Raw genomic sequence first — 25,994 nt, 5'->3', positions numbered from 1 at the left:
GTGTGGTGTCCTTTCACTGGGTATTCAAGGGGTACATGTGTGGTATAACAGCTGGCTTAACACGCCCTCTCGAGTCTTTAGCCTTAGACTGCTCGTATCCATGCTACTAGGATAGCTGGTCTATAAGGTTGACTTACAACCAATCATCAATAAGGGTTGTTTGGACTGATACAAAGTGTTCACTAGAATAGTGAACATTATATATCAGGCCAACTTCTCACAACCACCAAAAATAAAGCTTTCTAGACTCTTCCCTCCTCTACCTTGCATTATCTCAAACCTCTTTTACTATTCAGATCTCCCAAAAAAGCCTTTGTAGCCCCTTCCCTCTACTCATCCCAAACGTGCTCCTGCTGCTAGGATCTCCAAATAAACACTTTCTAGACCATTCCATCTTCTATCCCTCCACTATCCTTTTCAATCCAACTAACCGACTCGCATACCCAACGCTCAAATTAATTTCATATTTCTCTATACTAATTCACCACTAATCTTGTCTGGGTTCCGGTGTAGCGTGTGTTGCTCCTCGAAAAGCGCTTTGAGGTTTCATTGAGGGTAGTATGCGCTATATAAATGCACTTACAATACCTACGGAATATTCAAATCAAACTGAAGTGCAACACAACTCTCGAAGGGCACCGAAACTACAACTCCCAGCAAACCTTCTACGATCGTTTGTGACTTCCCTTGATTGGTTACACCCTCTTCTGCCGTCACGTCTCGCATAGTCAATCAGCGCGTGTCCGTGTAGGAGCCCGGCTAACTATGGCGGCTGTTCGAGCTGCTTTAAGGTTGCTGGTGGGCGCCGGGGGTGGCTGTAGCCGGCGGCTTTATGCCGCGCCGCCACCCCGGCGCCTGTACTCGTTGGGCCACATGTCAGTGCCTGAAAGAATAGAAAAGAAGCGAAACGAGGCACTGCTAGGTGGAGGGCAACCCAGGATCGACGCACAACATAAACGGGTGAGTTTTTCTCAGACCTCTGACAGCTACTTACCGCTTCCTGTTCATCGGGTCCGGGCCGGCGTCGTGACGTCATGGCCGGCAAAGTCTGCTGTCAGTGTGTGGACCAGTGCGCTCAAACGATTGAACTGTTGAGGTAAATAGCAGGGTAGACCCAAGGTCATACACCTGAGTAGTTAGCTGACTGGATGTTGCGAGGGAGGCTTTTTAGTTCTCTTTTAAATCTGTTGAGAATGAAAAAGAGGAGCTACAACCCATGTCATGGTTACTGCTATTTGCTGAAGTTTGAAAATCCCAGAGACAGTATCTGAAGCTCATGCGCGTGATACAGAACAGTCCACAGCTTTGGTCACTCCTAAGATCTCCCGCTTGAGCAGAGCAATGAAAATGAAGGTGTTCCACTGCCACCTCACAAGAGACTGTGAATAGGTACAGCCACACCTCTACGATACACATCCCTTGGTCCCTGGCAGTGTTTGTTGGGAATTCTCCCTAGGGAACTGGGGAGGTGCAGGTGCGAGCTCCTGCGTCGGCATTACGTGTCTAAAGTTAAAATAAAAACTGACGTTGTTTATTTACTGTAATCTGGTGGTCATGTAAAGCGCTGTTTTGCACTTGAGCTAAATTCGTGCCTTATAAAATAATGCACTCATGCATCGAAGACCACGCCCATCAGTACTACTGCTTTAGCTATCTAATGTACCTTGCTGTGTTCTGGTGGAACGTGTCTGACTCCATGTATCTCCGTAATCCACGCTAATTCCGATTACTAACAAGATAGCAATAAACTGCATGATAATAAGCATAACGATAGTATGACTAATGGATAATTAACACAGTTAATTGCATTTTAGTGTACTATACTTAGGACCAAACTTGGTTGATCATGGTTAGTGTCAAAATCTTCATCTAACATTTTGGGGAAACAGCCAAGTCCCATGAATACATATACCCTCCACTGGGTTACACTATCAGAGTATGTTTGTATAAAAGGATCCGAACCCTCAACTACCAACATGAATGACAATTACAGTTTTGTTGCGTACCTTCTCACAGGCATTCACTCCCATGCATTCACCTTCACACCATTTACAGTCATATGAGGAGTCCAGGCACATAGGACTCACTACATTTGAGATTTCTTCTTGATAAATGTGTGACTTAAGCGAGTTCCCACGGTTTCCTCTCTATATGGGGCCCTTTCAAAAGCTTAGTTGGGTACCAACTTTTTGAGGGTACAGAACAAGAATGCAAGTTTACATTATGACTGTTGTGTATTATATTGCCTTTTATTTGGCAGATTGTGTGCGTTCATCATCTTTACTTTTAAACACGGAAATACTTGGGCCCCACAACCTAAACCAAACGGGCAATATTCTGTTCGGAATGAGTTAAAAGCTACCACCCACTATGGTACACTTCATTTATGTATAGTGCTTTGTCGTACTGTAAGGTGAACCATGACATTTATAATTTTGTAAAACACAAAAGTCATGAACCACCATGACCTTCTCCACATTTTCAGCTCTTCTGCTTATGTTTACTTTTAGAAGTTTATAGCTTCACTTGTGATTTTACTATAAACAGCATTCTAAAGAGAGTTGCTGGACTTTGAGTTTATAACATGAAAATGTCAGCACTTTTTCTTGTGTAATTGCACAAGCTGAGTGACGAATCTCGCACAAACTGGACAATCTGAGAAGTGTTTTTGCTTCTCAGTATAACATTCTTTTAGGAGCTTGTCCTTCTGTGTTTTACTTCAGCTGCAGCTATGGTAGAACATTTATTTTCCTGCATGTAACACCAAAAACTCTCAACACGCCTAGTCAGTGTATTCGTGTCGTTCGTTAATCAGCACGTGACAAGCTCGAACTGTCTAAAAATCTGCCCATATTACTACCACTTTTACATACATTTTTCTATTTTTAAAGCATACCTATACCCCTGAAGGGAAGCTGGATGCCGAACGTCATGGGCAACATCCATATGTATAGAAAGAAAAATTGTGTTTTTATAGATAATTTCAATATATGTGTTTGAATACAAAAAACATTTGCTCCTCCGCTTACACAACATCCCTCTTGTTCCACTCATGTGAAGATACTTATTTCTAGCTAAGTTGAATTAGAAGGATCAACTAGGTACAGAGGAAAAGAAAGTAAAGTGAAAGCTAAACGACTTTGTTTTGGATCATTTGTAGTTGGTATTCAATAGCCATTGCCCCATCATCGATTTTTGGCTCTCACCCAAACTCCTGAATATAACTCCATTGTAACTGAGGAAAAGAGGACTGGATTTTCCTATCTTTTCAGCTTGCATCAAAGGGACCAGGAAATCGAGAAATACACTATGATGTTGGGTAAATAAATTAATGAGAAAAACACGTATCAGCAGACCAAAGCAGTAGCTTCAGAAGTAGTTCTTTATGCAAGTCAAAGAAATGGTGGAGCCTAAAAATGTAGGTCCAATACCTTGATATCGCATGTTTTTATGAGTATTTTAATCTTGCTATTGTGTACTGTAGCGTATTGGTTTTAATTAACTGTGCAATAAGCTTCAAAACTTCAAACTGGTCCAGTTATTTTTCACTGACATTCAAAAGCGTATCCTTTGCAGTGTTCCCGTCCTCATAGTTTCGGTGTACTGTCTTTGCCATGACAACTTTTTTTTTTTTTTTTTTTTTTTTTTTTTTTTTTTTACCAACCTTTCTCTACTTTTCTTGGTATTACCAAACCCAGCAGTTGATTCACATCTGCCCAATTTGGTCTGTACACTTAGAAGACGCTGTGCAATTCTTCATGGAACGGAGTCGGGTGTTTTCTGTTAGACATCTGTTTTTAATGCTCATCAGGTTATGGTAGTCCAAGGGACATGGACAGTAAATCTACCTCCAGCTGTTGAGTAGTCTCAATGGAAGGAAGGTATCTGGAGCAGAGAACAAACGGTCCTTATCGTCTGCATTGCTAGAATGAAGGGAAGGGTTTGGTCTTCTTGCCAGTCAGTCTACTGACCTTAAACTTTCTCTAGTGATTGTGGGGCTGCTTTATCTGGTATCTCAATACCCACCTGGGACAGAATGCACTTGCACTTTAAAACTATTCACAGTAGTGGAGTATGCATCATGCCTGTTCACTCACACACCTCTGCCAAATGCTTTACTGTTAGTATGTCATTTTGCAGCGGTTTCTTGCGTGTTACCCGCCTTGTGATCCATCCGCCGATAGTCCTGTGATACAGCTTCATTTCCCGGTCCATCAGTGGCTGCAGTCTTGACCCCATAGGCTGGCATTGGGAAAAAGTCAAGCAAATCTTCCTCCCTTTCTTCTTCACTCTACTTCTCTTTCGGTGCAGTGATCTAGGGTAATCGGTAGGGAGGTGACAGAGCAGTAGGAGCACAGACCTTAACACTGTCCTTGAGGTGACTTATTTGTTACTCTAGTTTCCTCTGGTTTTTTTTAATACCATTGACTTGGTATTTATGCTAACGTTTATAGGTGTCACTATGCCACGGCAAAAAGAGTGCCCACTGTTCAGCCACAATAAAAAAATAAATTAAAAAAATTTAGGATCTTTTAGCTTAATTTGTAAGTTCCCTAATCTGTCAAAGCTACCATGTTCAGGAAAGGTATTTTTCCCAACATTGTTTTTGTGTATTGCCCACTGTTCATATACTTGCGCATGGCTTCACCTTACGACTGGTACATAGTGCGGCAGGAGTCTCGTTTGGTAGGGGCTTTCAGTGTTTCAATTTTTAAGCCCCCAATCCTGTTTCTTTTACTCACTCCCACATGGAACACAAGGAAAAGGGTCTGCCCGACTTGTGCCCCCATCTCATCCTGCGGAAGTGGGGGAAGAGGCGGAGAATAAACATAAGACAGGTTAGGGGTTCCCTCAATTTTTTTGAATCTTCTTGTTAGGGTTGATGGGGAAGGTATTGTACACTCGCACCCAAAGATCACCTTGTGTTTGGCTGACCTTCAGATATGGGTCCAGAGGGTGTGTTGAAGCAGCCGTGGTGGCGGATCTGGTGGCGGATCTAGTGGCCCCTTTCTCTCTGTTTTATTCTTCAAGGGTCTGTGCTTCAGGTCCTGGCAGTATCCTCCCCTATTCGCACTCTATTTTTAGACTGTTGGCTATAAATCATGGATTTGATTACACAGTCTGTCTCTAGACTCCTCTTAATCTTACCTACCAAGCCAGTCTGTAATCCTGTTATCTCCTAAAGAGACACACGGAAATGATGGGCGGACCGCTGAAACTTTTCAGTCACTCACCCCCAGTCACAGATCTGGGTTGAATCCATCATTGTTCTTTAGGTCACTTTGCTACCCCAGTTCAGACCCAGCCATATGCAAATCAGTCTTGACCCTGTTCCTCATGGGAACAGACCAGCCCGAATTGCCAAGCCAGGTCTTCCCTGGATCGGAAACCAGCATCCTGGGTCCGGTTTCGGGGTAAGACCCCTAATCCGCTATACTAGCTTGAATCCAGTGTTAAAATAAGGAAGGGGCACTCACCCCCATTTGGCAGTTTGGGCTGGATGTGCCATCTGGAAATGCAAAATGCCAAAACTTGGCCTCCAGGTACACACATCCACAGTCTATGGGCACTGCACTGTGGATTACCTTGTCCAAGATATTTGCTTACGCTTTGCCTCCTCTCCCACACATTTCACACATGGTCAGGCAAATGAGGCATGCATCCATGATCTTCATCCTAGAGATGTCAACCTGGCCAAACAATCCTAATACTCCATGTTCCTATAAATATCAGTTGGCACACATGAGAAGCTGCAGCTGAATCCAGACCTTATTCAGCATCAGGGTCACCTCACACATTCAGACCCCAAACGGCTCCTCCTAGCATTTTGGTACCAGACATACTTGAATGTGGGCACCTTAGGGTCCTGAAGGTGTGCATGTTCATCCTCTGCAAGGCACACAGGCACACTTTGTGGGGCCCCTTTATCATAATGGAAAAGCCTTTTCCACTGCTGCATCAGTAAACATGTACTCCCTAAAGGTGGTGGGAATCAGAATGCCAAGTGCTATGTGCTTCATCTCCAAAAGGCTAGATTTTTAATAAAAACCTTTATTTTCAGGTTTATAGAATACAATTCAGCAGTTAGTGGAGTGTGTAGAACAAAGCGTAGTAATGTTAATCCGGGAAGGCACATCACCATACATCCATCACTTACTTGAGTCCTCAGACTCCTTGTGGGTCACATCTTATCACCCCATGTGCGCATGCTAGCGTGCGTAGCATTTTATTCTTTTCTGTGGCACCGACAGTGAACATCCCAAATTTGTCGCCGGCCTAGAAGGCAAGGCCCCCTGGAAGTTAATGCCAAATTCTTGCGGCTGATGGTCGCTGACTGACATTGTGCCTATTTGGAAGTCTGTGACTTTGTCAACTACAGAGAGTGCTTTCTCTAAATTAATACGACCAATTTCTCGTATTCTTCTGCAATCTCTGCCTGTGTCGCTTTCCAAGCTTCATTTTAAATGGCATGTATACCTGCGTATATGAAACGTTTATGATGTCGTTTTGCCGGACCTGATAAGAAGTCCCTTATATCTACGCCTTCTTTAAGTAAAGATAAGTGTTGTTTAACCTCTGTAAGTGTAGATTTTTGCAGCCACTTAAGGCACAGTTTTCCTACACTGTATGTTGTTACTATCCCTGGATGTTGTCTCTGGACATATCTTGGATCTGGCCTAGTTACTGTAAACCCTTGTGTCTTGTTCAGGAATCTATCTTGACAGTTATTAGTGTCTGTGGGCCAGATGAACATTTTTTTCCAATCTGGATCAGTTCTGTTTTTTTGAAAAATATATTTTACGTCGACCCCCTTCCTCTGAAGTGTGTTTGCCATCAGGTGTAGTTGTAGGTATGGAAGGTTTGTTTAAATCTTTTATCTTGGCCAGGCCAAGACAGGATGTCTGTTGCACAGTGTCATTCAAAAACATTATTTGTTCAGGGATAATGGAGGCTCGAAATAAAGCTTTTATTCCCTGCAGTTCCCAGTCTTTTGAGCCCTAGACAGTTTTTGTTTCTATGTTGTCACTCCAAAAGTCGAAGCCTAATGAGGATACCTGGGCAAAAAAGGCTGCTGAATAAATTTGCTTTGTATTTGTTAACATACTTTTCATTCCTGTCTAATTAACATTTTTAAAGTAAAATGTTTCCGGATTTGTGGTATTAAAACCTGAGAAGTATTGACATTTTTCATAGAATGTTTTTGAGCTACCTTTTGGTGGCGTTGGACAATGTTCCCATTGATTGAAAGTATAAACATTTCTAGGGTTTGCAGATTTGTGCAAATAATGAGGACCATAATGATTATAACAATACATTTGCGCATAATCTGATGAACCTTCTAAGTATTCATGTTTTGTAAATTTAGCAGACATCTCTAAGTCTGACATCATAATATTAACAGTCTCAAAGTCCCAATAATCGGAAAACGTGCTGGGTGAAACAAAGTCACTCAAGGAAACCTTAAATTGATGTGGAATCTTCAACAGCTCTGCTGGACCATAAATGTCATAATCTGTTCTGTCCCATGCTATACCACCAGGTATAGGAATGGCTGTGATGTTTACTGATGTCAAGTCTCTTTGTTCACGATGAGATGATTTGTATGGCCTTAGGAGCAAGTTGATGTTCTTACTTGCTGTGTCCATTTTACTATATTTTCCATTAATCAGCATCCCCAAAGTTAATACCATGATAAGCCAAAGTTCAAGCACAATCCAAAGTTCAACCCATGGTGAAATTAGATAAGTTCTTTCAAGTTGTCGAAAAAGTTCTGTTACTTGATCTTTTAAAGTTTTATTTGCTGGCGTCGTTTCAGGCTCACTGGGATCCTCAGAAAACTTATCAAGGTTAATGAAATAGCCAGAGGCAGTACTGTCAATTGTTGGAATTGCATCAGAATTTTTTGAAATTACTGGAGCTACCGGATCTTGTGTCATAGAAGTGAAGTCGGATGCTACATCATTGTAGACAATAGTGTCTTGACGAACTGTTATTTGGGTCTCGAGGCGCAAGTTCCATTGCTTTATTGCTTAGTCCTTCTTTTCTCACTGCAGATTCCTCAAAGGTGATGAGTCTCTCAGTTTGAACCTCTTGGATAGTAGCAAGATTTGGTCTTCTGCTACATCTTTGTAGTCCACTGGGTCTACTACTTATTATCGGCCACATGATGTGGTTTGACCAGGTCGATGGATACAAACCTGTTCTCTTTTCTTCCAGCAAGGGGCGACAGTAACACTGTTCTTGATCCGTGGATTGCTAGTACAGGTACTGGTTTTCTGTAAGAAGGCCCAAATTCCTTTGTATCCGCGATCTTTTCTCTGACTATATCCCCAATCTTCAGAATCCAGACAGGCCTTGCTGGGACGGGTGGTTCTCCTTCAGTGGTCGTTGGCTTCTGTATTGTGTTGCTTTGACCTCTCCTTTTCTCATTTAAGTCCTGCAAAACAGCCAAACGGTCTTTGATATCAAAGGGTTTATGTTCCACCAGTGAAGTGTAATGATTGAGGTCCTGTACAAGCATTCTAGTACCAAAAAGGATTTCATATGTAGTGATTCCACCCAGAGAATTTCTTGGCAGGTTAAAACCCGGTTGGGCTGCAGCTGCTGCTGCTTCACCGGTCTCGCTTTGTCATTTTTGTTGGCTGAAAGTTTTTGCAGAGCAAGTTTCAAGGAAGCAAAGATAAGGTGCACAATGTTTTGGAACACTGTATCCTTCAACGTTGAACAAACCAAAAACTAATACATAGGATTTTCGTCCTACTCAGTAATGGTGGATATTTTATCCTTTTTTACCCACTCCAGACGTCTGTTGGAGTATTTTATGGGAAAAAGGGGTCTCTGAGAAAAGCACGACTGAGTTTCTCTAGTATCTAGTGGTTAAATTTAGTGCCTTACCAAACGGGCACCATGTAGTGTAGTTCCTATATTCCCAATAGGCTCTGCCCATTGGAATAACATATCCTATAGATTTGACATTGGACTTATATCCACTAGGTGTCTATCGAATATATTAGACTTAATTGTGAGTGCCAGCTAGCTTAGAGGTCACAAGAAACTTTCTCGAATAAACAAGAAGGGATTAGTTTCTGACAGCCGCATTAACAAGACAACTTTGTTTCCCCAAGAATAAAACTAATCTTCAGAGTCGTGGAAACAATAGATAGATGTTTTACTCAGTCAATCGTGCATACTTCGTTTCATCAGGGGTGCAGACAAATAGAGAGACAGGCTTTTTCAATAAAAGGGTTTATTGAACAGTCTTCTTTCTCAGACCGGTAAAATGAACTGGTAAAAGGAACTGCTACAATCGTAATACTGGTTGCAAAGTATAATGCGTACAGTAAGAAGAGTATTATAAAATAATACTGTAAAAGCATTGCATGGTTTCTAGACCATAGATAAATACATACATTATTAACAAAGGCTAAGAAGTACTCAACTGGTTCTTCTAAAATAGGCCTACCCCAATGTACCTACCCTAAGTCTAGTACGAGGGAAGAAGTGAGGTGTATCATAGATTTAGTTTTTCTTTGCCAAGAATCTAACCAATATTTCTCTTAGGGTCTAATTCGCTCCATACCTTGGTTTTAGTATGAAGCAGGTCTGGCATCTCTGTCTCCATTTCCCAATACCCTGCAAGGGGAGCTTGGAAACACTGGAGCTGGATTCTCAGCGAGAGAAAGGACAGATTCTCTGTCAGTACGTCAGCTGGAGGGTCGGCTTCCTTTGGCACTTGCTGTAGAGAGCTGCGTTGGGCAGGTAGACATTTGAGCTGCTCCGAACCACCGTGTCTTTGCTAGGGCAAGGGTAGGCATATTTATACCTTGAAGGTGCCTGGTTTGATGTAAAGTCGGACATAATAACGTCATCAAAGAACCCCAAGGGAATGGTAGTTCTTTGAAAACGCCATGATTTCTATGACAAATCAATATTGAAGTAAGGGCATGTCCCTGACTGCTGAAGCAGAGTTTTCCTAGAAATCGTTGTGGCTTTTTGGAACTCGTGGAAGTAGCCATGCCTGTATTTGGACTGGTTTGGTTTTGTCTAAATATGGGTAGGATTTCTATGTCTATATAAGGGCAATGTGAATTATACCTATATAAGGGCATGAATTGGTAAATTACGCCTGTATCCCAAAATGCTACACAACAGCGGAAAATCAGGAGGTTCTAGGGATAGCTGAAAACGTGAGCTTGCACCGCTCATTGTATATTATATCAGTGTTTCCATTTTTGCAAGGCTTTAATTTTGCAGTCTTTTCAAAAATGTATGCAAGGGTCTGTAGAAGTCAGTGGGAAGCTGTAGTTCTATTTTTGGAATGCCTTGTTAGTCTATGCACAAGCCCACATTGTCATATTCAAAGATATTTACCAACTCCTCTCCAGTCTCTATCTACACTGGAACAGATTGGCAATTTACGTCTGATAAGGGAAGGAGTAAAACATTTTCCTTTGGGTGGACAATAGGGGGTGTAGGGAATGTGAATGTGTAATGGCACTGCAGTTTTTAGCATGAGCAAATTTACTAGTGTTATTTGCTTATGTGAAAATCCAATTCACAAAGGTTTGTTAGGAGCATGGATTCCATTTCTTCAGTGTAAACTCGTTTTAGTCTCTGTTTGCGGTATGCCTGCACCTATTAAAGTGATATAAACAAACAATGGTCCGAGACCTATGTATTTCAGAATGAACAATGAGTCAGAACTTATTCAATTAAAGGGCATATGTTATTTAAACAGCCCTGCTCAATTAATGATAGACATAAAGGAACGGCAACAGCAACAGACTCCAAATGTATGCAATATTTTTAATCTATTGTCATATTCAAGATTTTAAACACAGTTCACAATTTATATACATTGCCCCGTATTAGAGCGTGCAGTATAGCAAAAGGGTGTCAAAGAACGTGAAGGTGATGAAGATGAAAAGAAAAGAAATCACACAAGATTATAAATAAAACAATTTTAATAATTTCAAAAAACATCCAGCCAATAAATGCCGGAACAGTACAGCCTGACCACTTCAAATAGTCCACAGAAACTCCCTAATATTACTCTCAGACATGGAATGTGATAGATGTCTGCACTATATCACAGAGAGAGAGATAATTAGTGGTCCAGGTTTTTAAATAAGTGTCACTGTTACCCCATTTCTTTAATGTGCACCTATTAAAGGACATCTACGTAGTGCTGCCACTTTTCTCAAAGAAAACTGCTGGGCAATTAGACTTGCTTTGAGGCTCTGGAAGCGACAGGAGCTGATAATCTCTTTTAATCTGAAGTCTGCTGTATTGTGTTTTAAAAAAAAAATCTTTTCCTTGTTTTAAAAACAAGGAAAAGGAATAGATATATCTGGTGCCATACATTCAAACATAATAATAGGCGAATCGGTACAAAAACAGGATAAACACGATGCGATAAGGGAGGAGCTGAGACGCCTGTGCTGATAATTACAAAACAGGATTTACGACATTTCAATCTACCACCCAATTCAGGCGCTAATCCTCAGAACCCACCCACCCATAGAATCAGGATAGTAAAAGAAGCACGTTCGCCAGATACTAGAATATATACAAGTACAGTATAATTCCCAATATTATTGAAGAGAAACTGAAAGAGAGAGTGGTAAAAAATAAATCATAAGAACTAAACTCTTGATCAGGGAGGATCAGTGGCAGTGATCCTCCTTGATCTCAGCGCGGCGTTCGACACGGTCAGTCATAACACCTTACTGAACCGTCTTTCGAATGCCGGCATTGTGGACAAGGCCTGGCTCTGGTTAAAATCTTTTCTGAGCAACAGGTCGTTCCAAGTGTTTGATGGACAAACAGTGTCTTCCAGCATGCCCCTGAAGTGTGGAGTCCCCCAGGGCTCCTCTTTAAGCCCCGCGCTTTTTAATATCTACATGAGGCCACTGGCTGAGGTAGTTCGTCCGTATGGAGTCAAGATCATATCCTATGCGGACGACACCCAGTTGGTGGTCTCATTAGCGCAGGAGGCTCACCATCCACTTTCAGGTGGACTAACAAAATGCTTGGAGGAGGTGAAGTCCTGGATGACTCTGTCATCGTTAAAACTCAATGGTGACAAAACGGAGCTTATGCTCCTGGGCCCCGCTGACCCCACCTTCAACTCACTGTGGCCCACCTGTCTAGGCCCCCCCGGCTCCGAAGGATAACATCAAAAGCCTAGGGGTATGGCTGGACAGGAGTCTTTCACTCAACACCCAGGTTACAAAGCTCTCAGCCACCTGCTTTGGATTGCTCAGGACACTGAAGAAAGTTCTTCCTTTGCTCCCAATGGAGGCAAAGCAGATAGCCATACAGGGCCTGATACAGTCACGATTAGACTCCAACAACGCCCTCTATCTGGGTGCACCAGAGTACACCCTAAAGAGACTACAACTGGTACAAAACTGCGCTGCCCGCACTCTGCTGCAGATCCCATGCAGACTGTCAGTCAAAGCGGCACTGACCAGCCTACATTGCCTCCCAGTGCGTAAGAGAGTCACTTTTAAGGCAATGTGTATTGCTCACCAGGCCTTCTGGGACTCGGGACCTCTTATTACTCGCAGTCTAGTAAGCCAGTATCGTCCAGCTAGAGACCTGCGATCTAGCCAGGCTTTTATGGCAACAGTCCAAAGAATCAAAAGGACTAGATCGGGTGGAAGGACGTTTGCCTTCAACGCCGCCAAGATCTGGAACTCCCTCCCTTCTCATTTGAGATCCAACCCTGACCTCGCCTCTTTCCGCAAACAACTAAAAACACACCTGTTCAATTCTCCTCAATAAAAACTCAATTCTCCTTCTCTTTTTTTCCTGGTCTGCAACCTCACCCACCCCACCAACAGGTTCCTCTAGCGCTTGGACACCTCAGGGCAGCAATTCGCTCTGTTATAAATCCACTTTCATTCATTCATTCAAAGCTAAAACAAAATGAAATAATAGACCCATCCCCCCACCCTGCACCCCTGCATATGGCTATCGCCTAACCCAACTAGCAGTGTGCCTGTCGCCCCAACTAACTAGGTTCTAAACGTAGAAAAGAAAATGGAGGAGGAGAGTTTCATACAGGCTCCCGGTCTCCCTTCCCCCTGCCAGCAACGAACAACCCCTGTAAAACCCAAAAAGTAGCCAGAAGTTATAGACAGAGCTAAACGGGGGAGACGTTAAACACCGCCCAACATTCCGCTAAATCATGGTAACAGATCCCGTGTCCTCTAAAGCCCCGAAGTCAGACCCAGGCAGACAATCTCATCCTTGGCCCTTCCGATCCCTCATGTGAACTCTGTCTGACAACACCATCACAATCCCAGGAGAATCAAAGTTTGAAAGGAGTTCAATAAAAATCAGTCTGGGACAGGTCAAAAATGATGAGTCTTTGCAAACCTCAGTCATACTTATGATCTCCCTCACCAACATTAAGTCCAGATGTTGTTTCCTCCGTAGATGTAGGAAAACCGCTAGGGAAGGAAAAGATGTCTTTGCCTTACGATAGTCACTAATGGAAGTCCCCAGGAGTGAAAAGCCAAGTTTATCAGTCTCAGTCGGCAGCAATGGTGATTGCTGCGATACTGTTGGAGAACCAAGTCCGCAAGCACTCTGCGTTCTAGCCAAGGGCATCAACACTTCTTCCAGCACCGGGTCCTCATCCTCCGGCACAGTGTACCTTGTGGGAGATTCAGGACGTTGTTGTTCTTGCGATAAATCGGGGTCCGGACTCGGGCACCCAGTGTCGATGATACCAGCGATCATTTTATGAACAATGGCTTCCAGATGTGAATGGGGTGCCCCGATGGCGGCCAATACGGTCTTCAATGACGGTTCACAGCTCCGCCAACCCATCTACGCTCTGTCAATTTCAATCATAGGCGTGTTCCCCGGAGAGCCCGGTTTCTCCGGGGGAATAAGCAAGAGCGGAGAGGACGGCATCGGATGGTGCAGCATCGGACAAACAGCCTCAATGTTGTTCAACTGTAACCCAGCTGGGTCAGTACTCGAGGCCCCGGCTCACACGCTGGGTTAGGCCAAGATCCAAAACACGACACAACTTCGTCAATCAGGGCGATAAAATTCCCGGGATTGCTCCATCATACTCAGCAACGGTTCGTCTACACGGAGGTCGGGCGTACGGACAGGATATATGACAGGATTATCTGGCTGAAGACGGAGGCCGGCGGAGCCGGGAGCCTAAGCGGCCATCTTGGTTGCTAGCGGAGCTCCTCACCCATTGTTTTCTTTTTTAACACGTCTGCCACCATTTGCTTTACAATCATTATGGAAAAGTTTAGACACTTCTCTAAATCTTTTTTGCGCTTTTGACATGCTTTCTTTTTGCATTTATTTCTTTGCATTTATGCTCCAAATGGAAAGAAATACCAGACTTCAATGATCTACCTTATTCTTTTATTATTTTTTTTTGCCATGAAAAAACAGCAAGGTAAGTAATTTATTGTTTTTGTGGAAAATCTATGGGTTTCACACCTGCATCAACCCCAACCTGCAAGTAGATAGAAAACGCAAAAAAAGAGACAAATCCAGGATCACTTACGAAAATGCATTTACTGTTATTTTGTTTTACTACATTGCTTGTTCCTGCAAGCAGGGAAGATGGTGGACTTATCACAGCAAGACTTTTGTTTATTTTTTTAGAAACTCGTAAACATTCTTAAACAGAAAAATGCACTGGGGGTGGGGAAGCATTAGCGGGTAAGGGGAGGTAGCTTGCCTAATAATGGTTTTGAATGTGATAGATGACAATTTGCAGGTAGCGGGTGTCCCAGCCAAGAGTGGGTTTTCAATTTTTTTATTGTTAACCTGTTTATTGGGCCCAGCTTGAAGATGGGCATATTATGGGTGGTAGGATGGATATTATTGGATGTTATATAGGATACATTTAGAGTAGCTGTCTGTCAATTATCAAAGCTTGGTATCTGCAACGGAAGGAAGATATATTTTGTGATATGGCAATTAGGTTGATCCTGTTCTTTACGCTGTGGGTAGGTCCCCAAACAAATCAAGATACATGTAGTGAGAGTATTACTCCATATAATGGACTCATTAATCCATCGTATGGGGTACATTAAAGTGCACTCGCCTCAAAACATTGAAATAAAATAAGGGGGGGAAACAAACTGGACAAAACATTGTTTAAAAATTAATAACTTGTGGAATGAATAATAGCATTAAATGCATGTTTAACTGTGGGAGAAATTAACACAAAGTGACTTTAGGTCATAAGAATAGTATTTTGACCATGTGAGTAATTGAGAAAGTGAAAGAAGTTTGAAAAATAGCATTGCCGTCCCCCTTTTCAGTATGGATTACTAGACACAAAACAACCATGTTATAGTTCATTGAAACAGTCTTGTTTCTGTAACAATTTACATGTACAGATTGACATGAAATAACATTCACTATTTCCAGTAAATTTAGAACTTTAAAACCACTTCCGTTTGTTCTAGAACAGCACCCTATTTTTTTTAATACTTTCTTTATTAGGGTTTGTACAGCTGAAAAACATATTCAAAAGGTAGTCCATGGTGGGTTACCAACAGGTTGTACGAATACAACAGTATAATACCTATAGGATGAGTATCGTATAGTATTTGAGGGTCTGTGTAATTTTGTATATTATGTGCGTAAATGAATAAAACTATCCGTTGTTTGTATGGAAGAGAGCGAAGTTGATTCATGAAGGAGGTATGTTGGGTGCCCTGCTTGGTGGTGTGATGAGCGAGAGAGAAGGAGATGAAATGAAGATGAGAGAAGGAGAAAGTGAGGAGAGTTATGCTGGAGCTTGAATGTTGGGGGTTGGTGCAGAGAGGAGTTGCAGGGGACTGGGTAGAGTGGGGAGTGAGAGGTGAGGGGGGTTGGGTTGAGTGAATGGGGGAGAGGCAACTATGAATGTAGTTGAGTTATTTCAATCTAGGGACATGTGTGAAATAAAATTGTCCAGTTTGTGCCAGATTTTGCCACTATTCATTTATGGAGTTCTTGGGTATGTGTTTGGGAAGTTAATAGCCCCCTCTGTTGAATTGAACCCATTCCCACCAAGTGTGGGGTGAGCATTTGGATGAGTTCTTCCACTCTCAGAGGATTACTTTGAGACCGATTGAGAGCCGAATAACCCATAAAAGGTGATCTTCTTTGTTCAGTGTATATTTTTTTTTGGGTTTTTTTTTTTTTTTTGGGAGGGGGTGATTCCTAGTTTGATGGACGTTAGGTTAGGAGTCCAATTAATATGTAGGAGTTGTGGGATTATATTGCTAATGTCCACCCAGAATTTCTTAGCGAAAGTGCATTGTACAAACGTGTCTCAAGTCACCTGCTGTCTCACAGCTTCAGCAGATGGCAGAGTTTGAAATCAGAGTTTGCGTAGCCTGGCAGGGGTCCAGTAGGCCATATATGCAATCCAATACCTACATTGTGCAAGCAATGGCATAATTTTGTTTGAGGTTATGTTCTTGCATATTTACTTGAGTTTAGATCAACCATAAGGTCAATCCAGTCACGCACTGTTCACTTAGTGTTAATCCACACCTAATGTTTTTGTCAGTGTCATCAAAACTTAATCAATTGCTTTACCTTAATTTATTCCATTATTATTGTTTTCAAAAATTCATGTATTCGTATCACATGTTATTAAACAATCACTTTTCATTGGATAAACACATTGTATGTATCATAATTATCACATTTCCTATTCATAATTCACAACAAGTTTTTGTTTAACTCATAACATTTCTTGATCGCACGCCCGATGCATTACGGCACCCAATTGGTGCCTTCCTCAGGGGCCTCACTTGTTATCGATGAGGTTTTGCGTGGTAAATCGATGCAATGCTGGTATGTGAGAACACGAATATAGATGCGGAGACACGGACTTTAGATTACTAAACTCGAATTACTACAGGTTATGACAAAGTACAACAATCACAGCACATACGTTGTCACATCCCAGCATTGCATTGATTTACCACGCAAAACCTCATCGATAACAAGTGAGGCCCCTGAGGAAGGCACCAATTGGGTGCCGTATAGCATCGGGCGTGCGATCAAGAAATGTTATGAGTTAAACAACTTGTTGTGAATTATGAATAGGAAATGTGATAATTATGATACATACAATGTGTTTATCCAATGAAAAGCGATTGTTTAATAACATGTGATTTGAAAACATGAATTTTTGAAAACAATAATAATGGAATAAATGAAGGTAAAGCAATGGATTAAGTTTTGATGACACTGACAAAAACATTAGGTGTGGATTAACACTAAGTGAACAGTGCGTGACTGGATTGACCTTATGGTTGATCTAAACTCATGATTCCAGGACTGACAACCCTCATCAGTCACAGCACCTTTAGAATAGTAGGATTAGTTTGAATACAACCGGAGTGCCCCCACAATCTTTCCAATAACTCTTGCATATTTACTGCCAGTCTAGTGGCTACTCCTGGGTATTGTTAGTCGATGAGTAAGGATTTCCATTTATTTTGTATAGATTTGGTTAAAGTAGAATTTGTAGGGGAGAGAAGTGAGTATATTTGGTATGCTGGGTATCCCCTTTGGCATATGATTGTTTTGCATTGGGTAAGTCAGGAGGCGTTGGTGGTTTGTGTCTGGCTCTAACTCTCTTAAACTCTAGGAAGTGGAAAAAACCTAGGTCACTTAAGTCAAAACTATTTTTCATTTGTGATAAGGGTATGGGCTTGGCGGAAGTACAGAGAAGTACAGAGAGAGCCTTTCTGTGCCCATTGCTCTATAAACCTAGTTTTGCCATCTAGTTTAGGGTTTTTATTAAAATATAGGGAAGCTAAGTGAGGGTGTCGGTTTTTTTTTCTTTAAATGTATGATTTTTTTTTTAGGAAGCTTGTTGAATTTGCGGAATCCCTGAACTGTGCTTGTTAGGATCTTTGCAGAATGGCCCTTTTTTTTATATTTAATAGTGACTTGGGATGTAAGGGAGAGTGGTTTAGCGAGTTCTTTTTCTATGGTAAGCCAACAGGGAGAGGAGTTGGTAGTAGGTTGCAGCCAGTAGCTTCCCTGTTTTGCTAGGAAAGCGTGTTGTTATCTCCTATAGTAACATTGGTAACATTAATTTTGTTACGTTATTCAAAGCATGATTAATAAGTAGTATTGTTGCTTTTGGAGTAGTGGGTGCTATAGAAGCTCTCAAAGGTACACGTAATATCTTTCTCATTCGTAGAGGGAATGCCATGTTTGTTAGTGAAGGAAGTTATTCTTGCTCTCTGATGGTTCTGTTTTACATATGAGGCCAGAAGTTTACCAGCTTTATTTCGTCTGCAAAAGTTGATGCCTTTATATCTTTGGACTAATAGGTAGGCTTTGTTACTTAGAATGGTATTGTATTCCTATTTTAACTTAGTAGGTTTAACTGTGTTTTGCCCATGGTTTGTTAGGTCTTTTTCCAGCGTTTTTGTTCGAGTTGGTCGAGTGCTTTATTGTGTTAATTTTTCCTTGCCTTAAGATTAATCTTCGGTCCACTAATAGTGCTTTTTAGATCATCCCAAATAATCTGTGGGTTAGGACTGGCGGATCTGTTGAATTCTATGTATTGGTCCATTTCTTTCCTGATTATTTCTTTAAAAGGTAGGGTCCTCAGTGTGAAGGTATTTTCTTTTTTAATATCTTTATTTGCATTTAGAACCTGAGCAGAGGATACAATAATTTAAACATTTTCTGACATTTGTTACAAGGAAAATCAATTGTCCAATAGGAAGAGAAAAGTAGAGTAAACATCGAATAGTTACATACACTGTCCTATTCAGCACAAAACCTTATTGCACGTCTTATTGTCTCCCTCTAGCTCCCCCTTGTGCATAATATTTTCCTTTACCGAATACCTTTTTTAAACGACCAAAAACTTTTTATTAAAAATGAACTGCCCCTCCTCCCGAACTATACAAACCCCCTTTTCCATGTCTGGTTATGCCTCCTACCGCCTATCTATTCCTATGTACCACCTTCTTATTCCTAGGGTATGTATCCTCCGACCATACATAATCTTCCCTTATTATCTTGTTGACTGTTCAATCCCTTTGTCATCAGTCTGGGAAGCAGCGGGTGAGCGGTATGTCTGCATGTCTCTCAACATTGTCCTCCAGGCCGGTAGGTCATCTTCTAGTTTTTCATCCCGTCTAATCTGTTGCATTCAGACCACCTCCGCTTTAGCCCACTCATCCATATCTTGCACCCAAGGCGGCACCCTAGGTGGATTGTGGCTCAGCCATCATATAGCAACCCAGCGCTTCACTAGCCCCAGGAGAACACATTTCCTACTGAGGTTCTTGTTTTTAGGTCGGGGTAATAAACCAAGCAGTACCGTACAGATTTCTCGGGGTAACACCCAACCTGTCGCTTCTTGTAGAGTAGCCAGAATGTCAGTCCAGTAGGGGCCCATTCTCCGGACAGGACTATGACCTATGTATAAAGTCCGCCTCAGTCTCCCCACATCTGGGACACTACCCCGAACGATCCGTATAAAGCTTATTTATCGTTTTGGAGGTGAAATATGTCTGATGGACAAAGTTATATTGTATCAATTTAAAGCGAGTATTCAAGCTCACCTGCTCCACCTCCTCATGGATTTTAATCCAGTCCCTATCTGTGATGGGGTCCCCTTCTATTGCATCCCTTCTTGTCTGTACTGGGAGTGTCTGCTCTATTTTGTCCTCCCGAAGAGCCTGATACAGATGCAGTACAAGATTTTGTCCTTGGGCCATGTCTAACAGGGTCCGTAGCACATAAGTAATGGGGGACTCGTCCGTAAATGTGGGCAATAATTCTCTAGCCACCTGAGCAATTTTCTCGTAATGCAGGAACTGCTCAGTTCCCAGATTAAAGGCGTCCATTGCTTGCACTGGGTAATGTATTGGTTGTCATATAAATCTCTCCTCGTCCGGCATCCCCCTTCCTGCCATCTACGCACTGACATAGAAGCCAACATTTTAGAGAAGGTCTGTACTACCCATACGGACATGTCCGGGGTGCCGTCGTAACACTTGTCTGACCGCGAGTTCCCATGTTTCCGCCACGTGTCGCATTGTGTATGGGCATGTCTAGGGCTCTTTTTTTCCCCCATCAGTAACAATTCAGACTGTGGCTGATCCCCAAAGGTTCCCGCCAGCAGACTCTTCTCCCAAATCTCACCTTCATCCAGCCAATGCACGTCATGGTGGACCTGGGAGGCCATATAATACAATTCCAGGCAGGACACCTCCAATACCCCATTCTGCAACGTTCTTTGCAGGTTGGCCAAACTCACCTTTTTAGGTTTAGTGCCCCATATTAACTCTACAGTTAAACTATTGAGAGTTGCGAAAAATTGTTGAGGTATTTTATAAAGGGTGCATTGCATTGCGTAGAAGACATCTCGGTAGAATAATCACTCGGGCTATTGCTTTCTTTCCAAAAGGGATAGAGGTAATCCCTGCCAGAAACAAACCGAGCCTCGTATTCCTTCAATTATATTCGCTATATTAAGCATCAGATACTGGTCGGCTATTGCAGCCAATTTAATCCCCAGGTACCTGGGCGCAGTCCTCACACATGGAAGCCCCACCTCCGGCAACCCCCGGTCTGGAAGCAAAGCCAATCTACCCATTGGGATCAATGTTGCCGTCGCCAACTCCATCATCACCGTCGCAAAAAGAAGTGGCGATAATGAGCATCCCTGCCTAGTGCCTCGTTGCAGTATAGAGCCCCTCGAGACCAACCTCCCCCATTCGTATACTGGCATAGGGGCCTGTGTAGAGTAGTTGCACCCATTTAAGAAATTGCACTCCACCCCCATTATTCGCAGGGCCTCCCTGGCGTATGTCCAATCAACCAAATTGAAGGCCTGTTCTATATCCAATAACGCCAGGGCACAGTCCTCCTAAGCCAACGAGGGGGAGTGCCACATATGGCGAGCCTCCGCAGATTATGGGTAGTGCTACGTTTGGGGCTAAAGCTGCTTGGTCTGGGTGAATCAAGTGTTGCATATGCAGTTGCAGTCGGGCTGCCAAGACCCCGCTTAGGATTTTTATATCTATATTCAAAAGTGAAATTGGTCTGTATGATCCCGGAAGTTGGGTATCCCTGTCTGCCTTTGGTATCATGAGTACCATTGCTTCTCTCATAGAAGTTGGTAGTATTTGCAGATGGAGCACTTCGTTGTATACTTCCAAAATGCTGTCTACTAACATTGGTGCAAACCTTTTGTAGAACTCAGCCGGTAGACCATCACTTCCAGGACTCTTAGATTGCTTTAAAGCCTGTATGACCCACAGTTTTTCTTCTTTAGTTATTGGGTCGTCCAACAGTTGACTCACCTCATTTTCTAATCTAGGCAAGTCCAGATCGGCCATAAACCCAGTCATCCTCTGAGCATTCAAAGGGGGACGCCTCGCATACACCCCGGCTAAATGCTAAGCCAGGATGCCCAGGATTTTCTGTTGACTGTAAACTGTCTGCCCCTCGCCAGATTGCATCTGAACTATGGGGGGAGACCGTGATCTCACTTTGAATCAATTTGGCAAGTAAGGCCCCAGATTGGTTCCCTTCCACATGTAAACGCTGTTGATGTACAGTGTAATGAAACTTTTCAAGCCTATATAGTGCTGCCAGCAGGTGTTCCTGTGCCTCCCGCCAGTCATTCAAAAAGGAGGAGCCGTAGGTAATGACGCCCCCAGCTTTCCCCTCCTGCACCTTAATGTCCCTTTCAGGTTGCTGACAGACACCATAAGTTGCGTTAATGCAATTCCCCCTGATCACCACCTTCATGGCCTCCCACTCCATAGCCCTAGAAGTTGCTGAACCCCAGTTCGTTTCAAAGTATTTAGAGAGTTGAATGGGGGTTGAGAGCACAATGCCTCTCAGTCCCAGCACAGTTTACCCCTTTTCATCCTGGTAAATGCAGTACACAGTTCGATCTTACTTCAAAGTTAGCTGGAGTTTTCCACCAAAGTTGATCCAGACATTGATTTATATCTCTAAACATGTGTTTCTGGGTTGAGCCCTTCTTCAGTAGAGAGCAGAAGTATTAGAGAGGAAAGAAAAATCATCTGGGATTGCTGGAAATGCTGCCAAGTTCCTCTCAGGTCACAGTACCACCCACAGGCACACATATGCATCTCCAAAGCTCGTCAGTTTGCTGACTCAAGGGAGCAGGGATGTGGAATTCCTATAGACCGATGCCCAGGACATAGCCCGATGCCCAGGACATGTTGTTTATGGTCAAGGGCAACAAGTGTTCTGTGCATTTTATCCTTGGGACAAGTAGGCCCAACCCCCTGCAGCACACACCCTTTGGCAGTCAGTTTGCAGTACCACATTATGGATCAGGAAAGAGCACTGGCTGTAGTTAAGGTAATATTTTTGTCCATATGTTAATGCAGTTCCAGCTTGTATTTATGGTGTATTAATTGAAAGCCTTTATTATTAGGGTGAGCGAGCTAAGTAAATGTTGTAAGTTCTGACTGCATTACTGGCAGGGGTTCCAGTATAAAAATGTGTACACACAGTTTTTAAAGTTTAGCAATACGAGGCTTTGTACAATGCTCCCAGAGTGCTCTCCGATTTGATGCGGATATTTGCAGAAGCGTGAAAGCAAGATGGATGATTCTTTGTTTTAGAAATAAGATTTTTTTTTATGGCTTTAATTTTTATGAACATTGCGCTGAACTTCTGTAAAATTTCAGGTGCCATTTCTTAGCAGCATCATTTAGTAATGTGTTAATACATACTAAAATTCCCCAAAAATATTCTTAATGGAAAATCAGTGTAACCAGTTTCAATAAGATTATGGGGAGCAAAAATAAACAAGCATTTGCAAAGCCAGTAGGTCTGAAACTGGTGGTCAGCTTTTTAATTTTGTCAGTGTGAACTGTTTTGCCATGGTTTTTGTAAAACCTTATTGGTGTGGGAGCTGCTGGGCCTTCACCATTTTAACAAACATTGGCAAAAGCAAAAATTGTTTTTGGTCTCAAAAAGCACACACTGCCACAGTAGTTACTGGCACTGAACAAACTACTTTGCGTGCTGATATGCCCTTGTGAAAGAGCAGAATGCTGTCACTCACAGTGAAGCCAGCCGATACAGAGCAAGAGAGATATAATTTTAATAAACGCAAAAGGTCATGGTCAACTCCAGACCAAATTAGGGGCCCAATTATTAAAGAAAGTCTCAAAAGTGCACGCATGGTATGTGTCCTTGAATTAAGTGCAGCTATACGGCTTTCGTGAATTCCCAAGAATTTACAAAAAGACAAGAAATGGTACTCCTAGAAAATATCTGTGAACTGTATTTTAGCATGAGCAAATGTGCATGTGTAGATTTGCTCATGCGAATATCTGAGTTTGCAAGTTCCCTTTCCCTGCAACCACTTTTTTTTCCCAAATCTGAAAGTAGGTTTACGTCTGCTATTGTCAGGAGTAAATTTCCAACATTTTGCAGTATGGGAAAAGATTAGAGAAGAGTTGATGAAAACCCTTAAAACATGCAAGTTGGCAGGTTTGCACAGATTCAAAAGGGCATTCTAACCCTGGAATTATTGCTTACCACTACCTTCAGCCCCAGTGTGTAGATCTGCGGAAACGTAGCAACATAAGGGGATTGCAAGTATTCAAACACTTATAGGATATGAGCCCTAGCATAATCAGAGCGGCTTTATCAGAGCTCTTATATAATGAGATTGCTGCCATAATTTGTTGCCGTACTACATAGCACCAGAGGGACAAGTGGATTTTGTTACAGGACAAGTAGATTTATGAACCAACCTGCCCCATGGACAAGTAGATATTTTATTAAATTCCACACTCCTGAGGGAGCCTTTTAAACAGAATTGGGGTTGGGAGCACACTGCCTCACAGAGAGGAACTTGGCAGCATTTCCAGCAACCCCAGATGATTTTTCTTTGCTCTCTAATACTGCTGCTCTCTACTGATGAAGGGCTCATCCCAGAAACACGTGTCTAGAGATGTACAGCTATGTCTGCACCAACTTTGGTGAAAAACTCCAGCTAATTTTGAAGTAAGTGTGAACTGTGTACTGCATTTACCTGGATGCAAAGGGTGAACTGTGCTGGGACTGTGAGGCTGTGTGCTACCAACCCCCTTTCTATTTAGAGAACTCCTCCCCCAACACAGCGACAAAGGGTGGGTCAGTAAGCACCTCGGTTTGAAGTCTCCACATCTGGATCGCAGACCTGGGTTTCTCAGTGCCCAGGGATAACCGCTTTGAGGAGTGATCTGAGATATGCCTTGGAGATATACTACTTCCCCCACCATGGAGATCAGAGCCTCTGATACAATAAATTGGTCCAGTCTACTAAATGTGTTTGTCGCAGGGGTATGACAGGAGAAAACCCTACTGTCTGGGTGTCGTATCCTCCACACATCCATCAGTCCCAACTCCCTCATGGTTTCTGCCAAGCCTCTGTCAGGCCTGGATTGGTATTCTCTCGAGGGGACTTCGGTCTATGGTCCCATTCAACACACAATTGACGTCCCCTAGCAGAATTACGTCCAACCCCCCCACCCGCCCTTAAGATATGGGGTTGCTGCGGTCATCACCTCAGGGAAAAAGGTCGGATCATCAGAGTTGGGGGCCAATACATTAATGGAGCATATTTCCTGTCCATCCAGTCTACCGTACAGGATCACATACCGCCCCGCAGGATCAATTACATGATGCAAATGCTGGAAAGGGGTCCCCGGTACCACCCAGATGAGAGTCCCTCTGGCAAACCCTGAATATGAAGAGGCGTATAACTGTCCTCTCCATCTACGGCTTATATAAGGTAGTAAATCTCCCCAAATATGTTTCCTGGAGGCCCGCTACAGAAATTCTATAATGCTTTAAGTAGGCGTGCACTCTTCTTCATTTTTCGAGCATCGCCATTCCACGTATATTCCAAGTAAGTAGTTTCATCATGGGGGGAGCCATGGTAGTTGTGATTGGCATTGCTCCTGGGTTCACCCCCCCTGCATACTGCATCGAGATTGGGCGCACATCACTAAATTACATCCCAGGCATGGATTCCCTGAAACTTCCTTAAACTATTGAGTAACAAACAAAACCGGTTGATTCTCATCTCCCCTCCCCCACCCACTGGACGATGAAACGGATCCTCCCCTCCCAACATCGTAGAGAGTGAACAATCCCATCTTCCGCCCCAAACCGCAGCGCACATTTCTCCAGCAATATACTTATCCATTGCAACATAGACCACAGTTGTATTCTACCTATTCTTAGATCCTTAAGCAAGCAGTGGCCATGTCCCCTCAAAAAGCTGCACTGCAAGTGGCTAGGCACTCGACAGGAGACGAGGATGTAGCCTCTAGTCCCCCGAGCAAGTCCCAACCTCTACTGAGGGGTGTGGTCCTCCCAGAATGCGGAATTTACAAATCTTTCACTGTTCTCCACAATAAAAAAATAAAAAATAAATGTCTAAAGTGAGTCCCCTCATGTCCACTTATCTGGTTGTTCCGGATGGTGAACCTGCTCCGCTTCCTCAGAACTCCAACTTAGGACACCTTAGTATCGGGCACAATTTCCGGCGAGGTCATATCTGAAGCCGATAATTCTTCTGCCACCTGCAAATTCCTATCTACACACACCCTGATCTTTCCAGTACCGCCTGTGTCCTTTTGTCTTTTTCTTCCAGACGGTCGCCTCTGTCTCACAGCAAAATCCCCCGAGTCCAGCAATGTCCTTGAGTTGGACTGTAAGTTCCGACGGTCTCCACGTTCCCCTATAGTGTCCATCCATTCAGAGGCCGCCGCCGAGAAGAAAACGGAACCCTGCCCTTATGTTCAATCTAGAGCTTGGCTGGAAAAAGTAGGCTGTATTTCATTCTGGCTTCCCTCATCTGCCTTTTCACTGCCAGGAAGGTGCGCTGCTGGTCCTGCACCAGCTGGGTATAATCCGGGAAAACTGCAATAGGATCGACCTCGAATTGAATAACTTCTTTTGTGCATGTGCCTTGCAGG

At 42.9% G+C, this 25,994-nt stretch overlaps 1 protein-coding gene across 1 annotated transcript in view; it reads left to right on the top strand.

The window, feature by feature from the left end:
- Positions 1-597: 597 nt before the first annotated feature.
- PCCB (propionyl-CoA carboxylase subunit beta) overlaps positions 598-25,994 on the top strand; it is a 468,181-nt gene continuing 442,784 nt past the window's right edge. The window contains exon 1 of the mRNA XM_086943865.1: positions 598-960. Within this exon, the coding sequence (XP_086799991.1) occupies positions 766-960 (195 nt within the window). The 5' untranslated portion in view covers positions 598-765. The remainder of the gene's footprint in view (positions 961-25,994) is intronic.

The sequence above is a fragment of the Lissotriton vulgaris genome, chromosome 11 (assembly GCF_964263255.1).
Source record: "Lissotriton vulgaris chromosome 11, aLisVul1.2, whole genome shotgun sequence".
NCBI lineage: Eukaryota > Metazoa > Chordata > Amphibia > Caudata > Salamandridae > Lissotriton > Lissotriton vulgaris.
The sequence above is the reverse complement of the archived record's forward strand: the minus strand, read 5'-3'. Positions and strand labels throughout refer to the sequence as shown.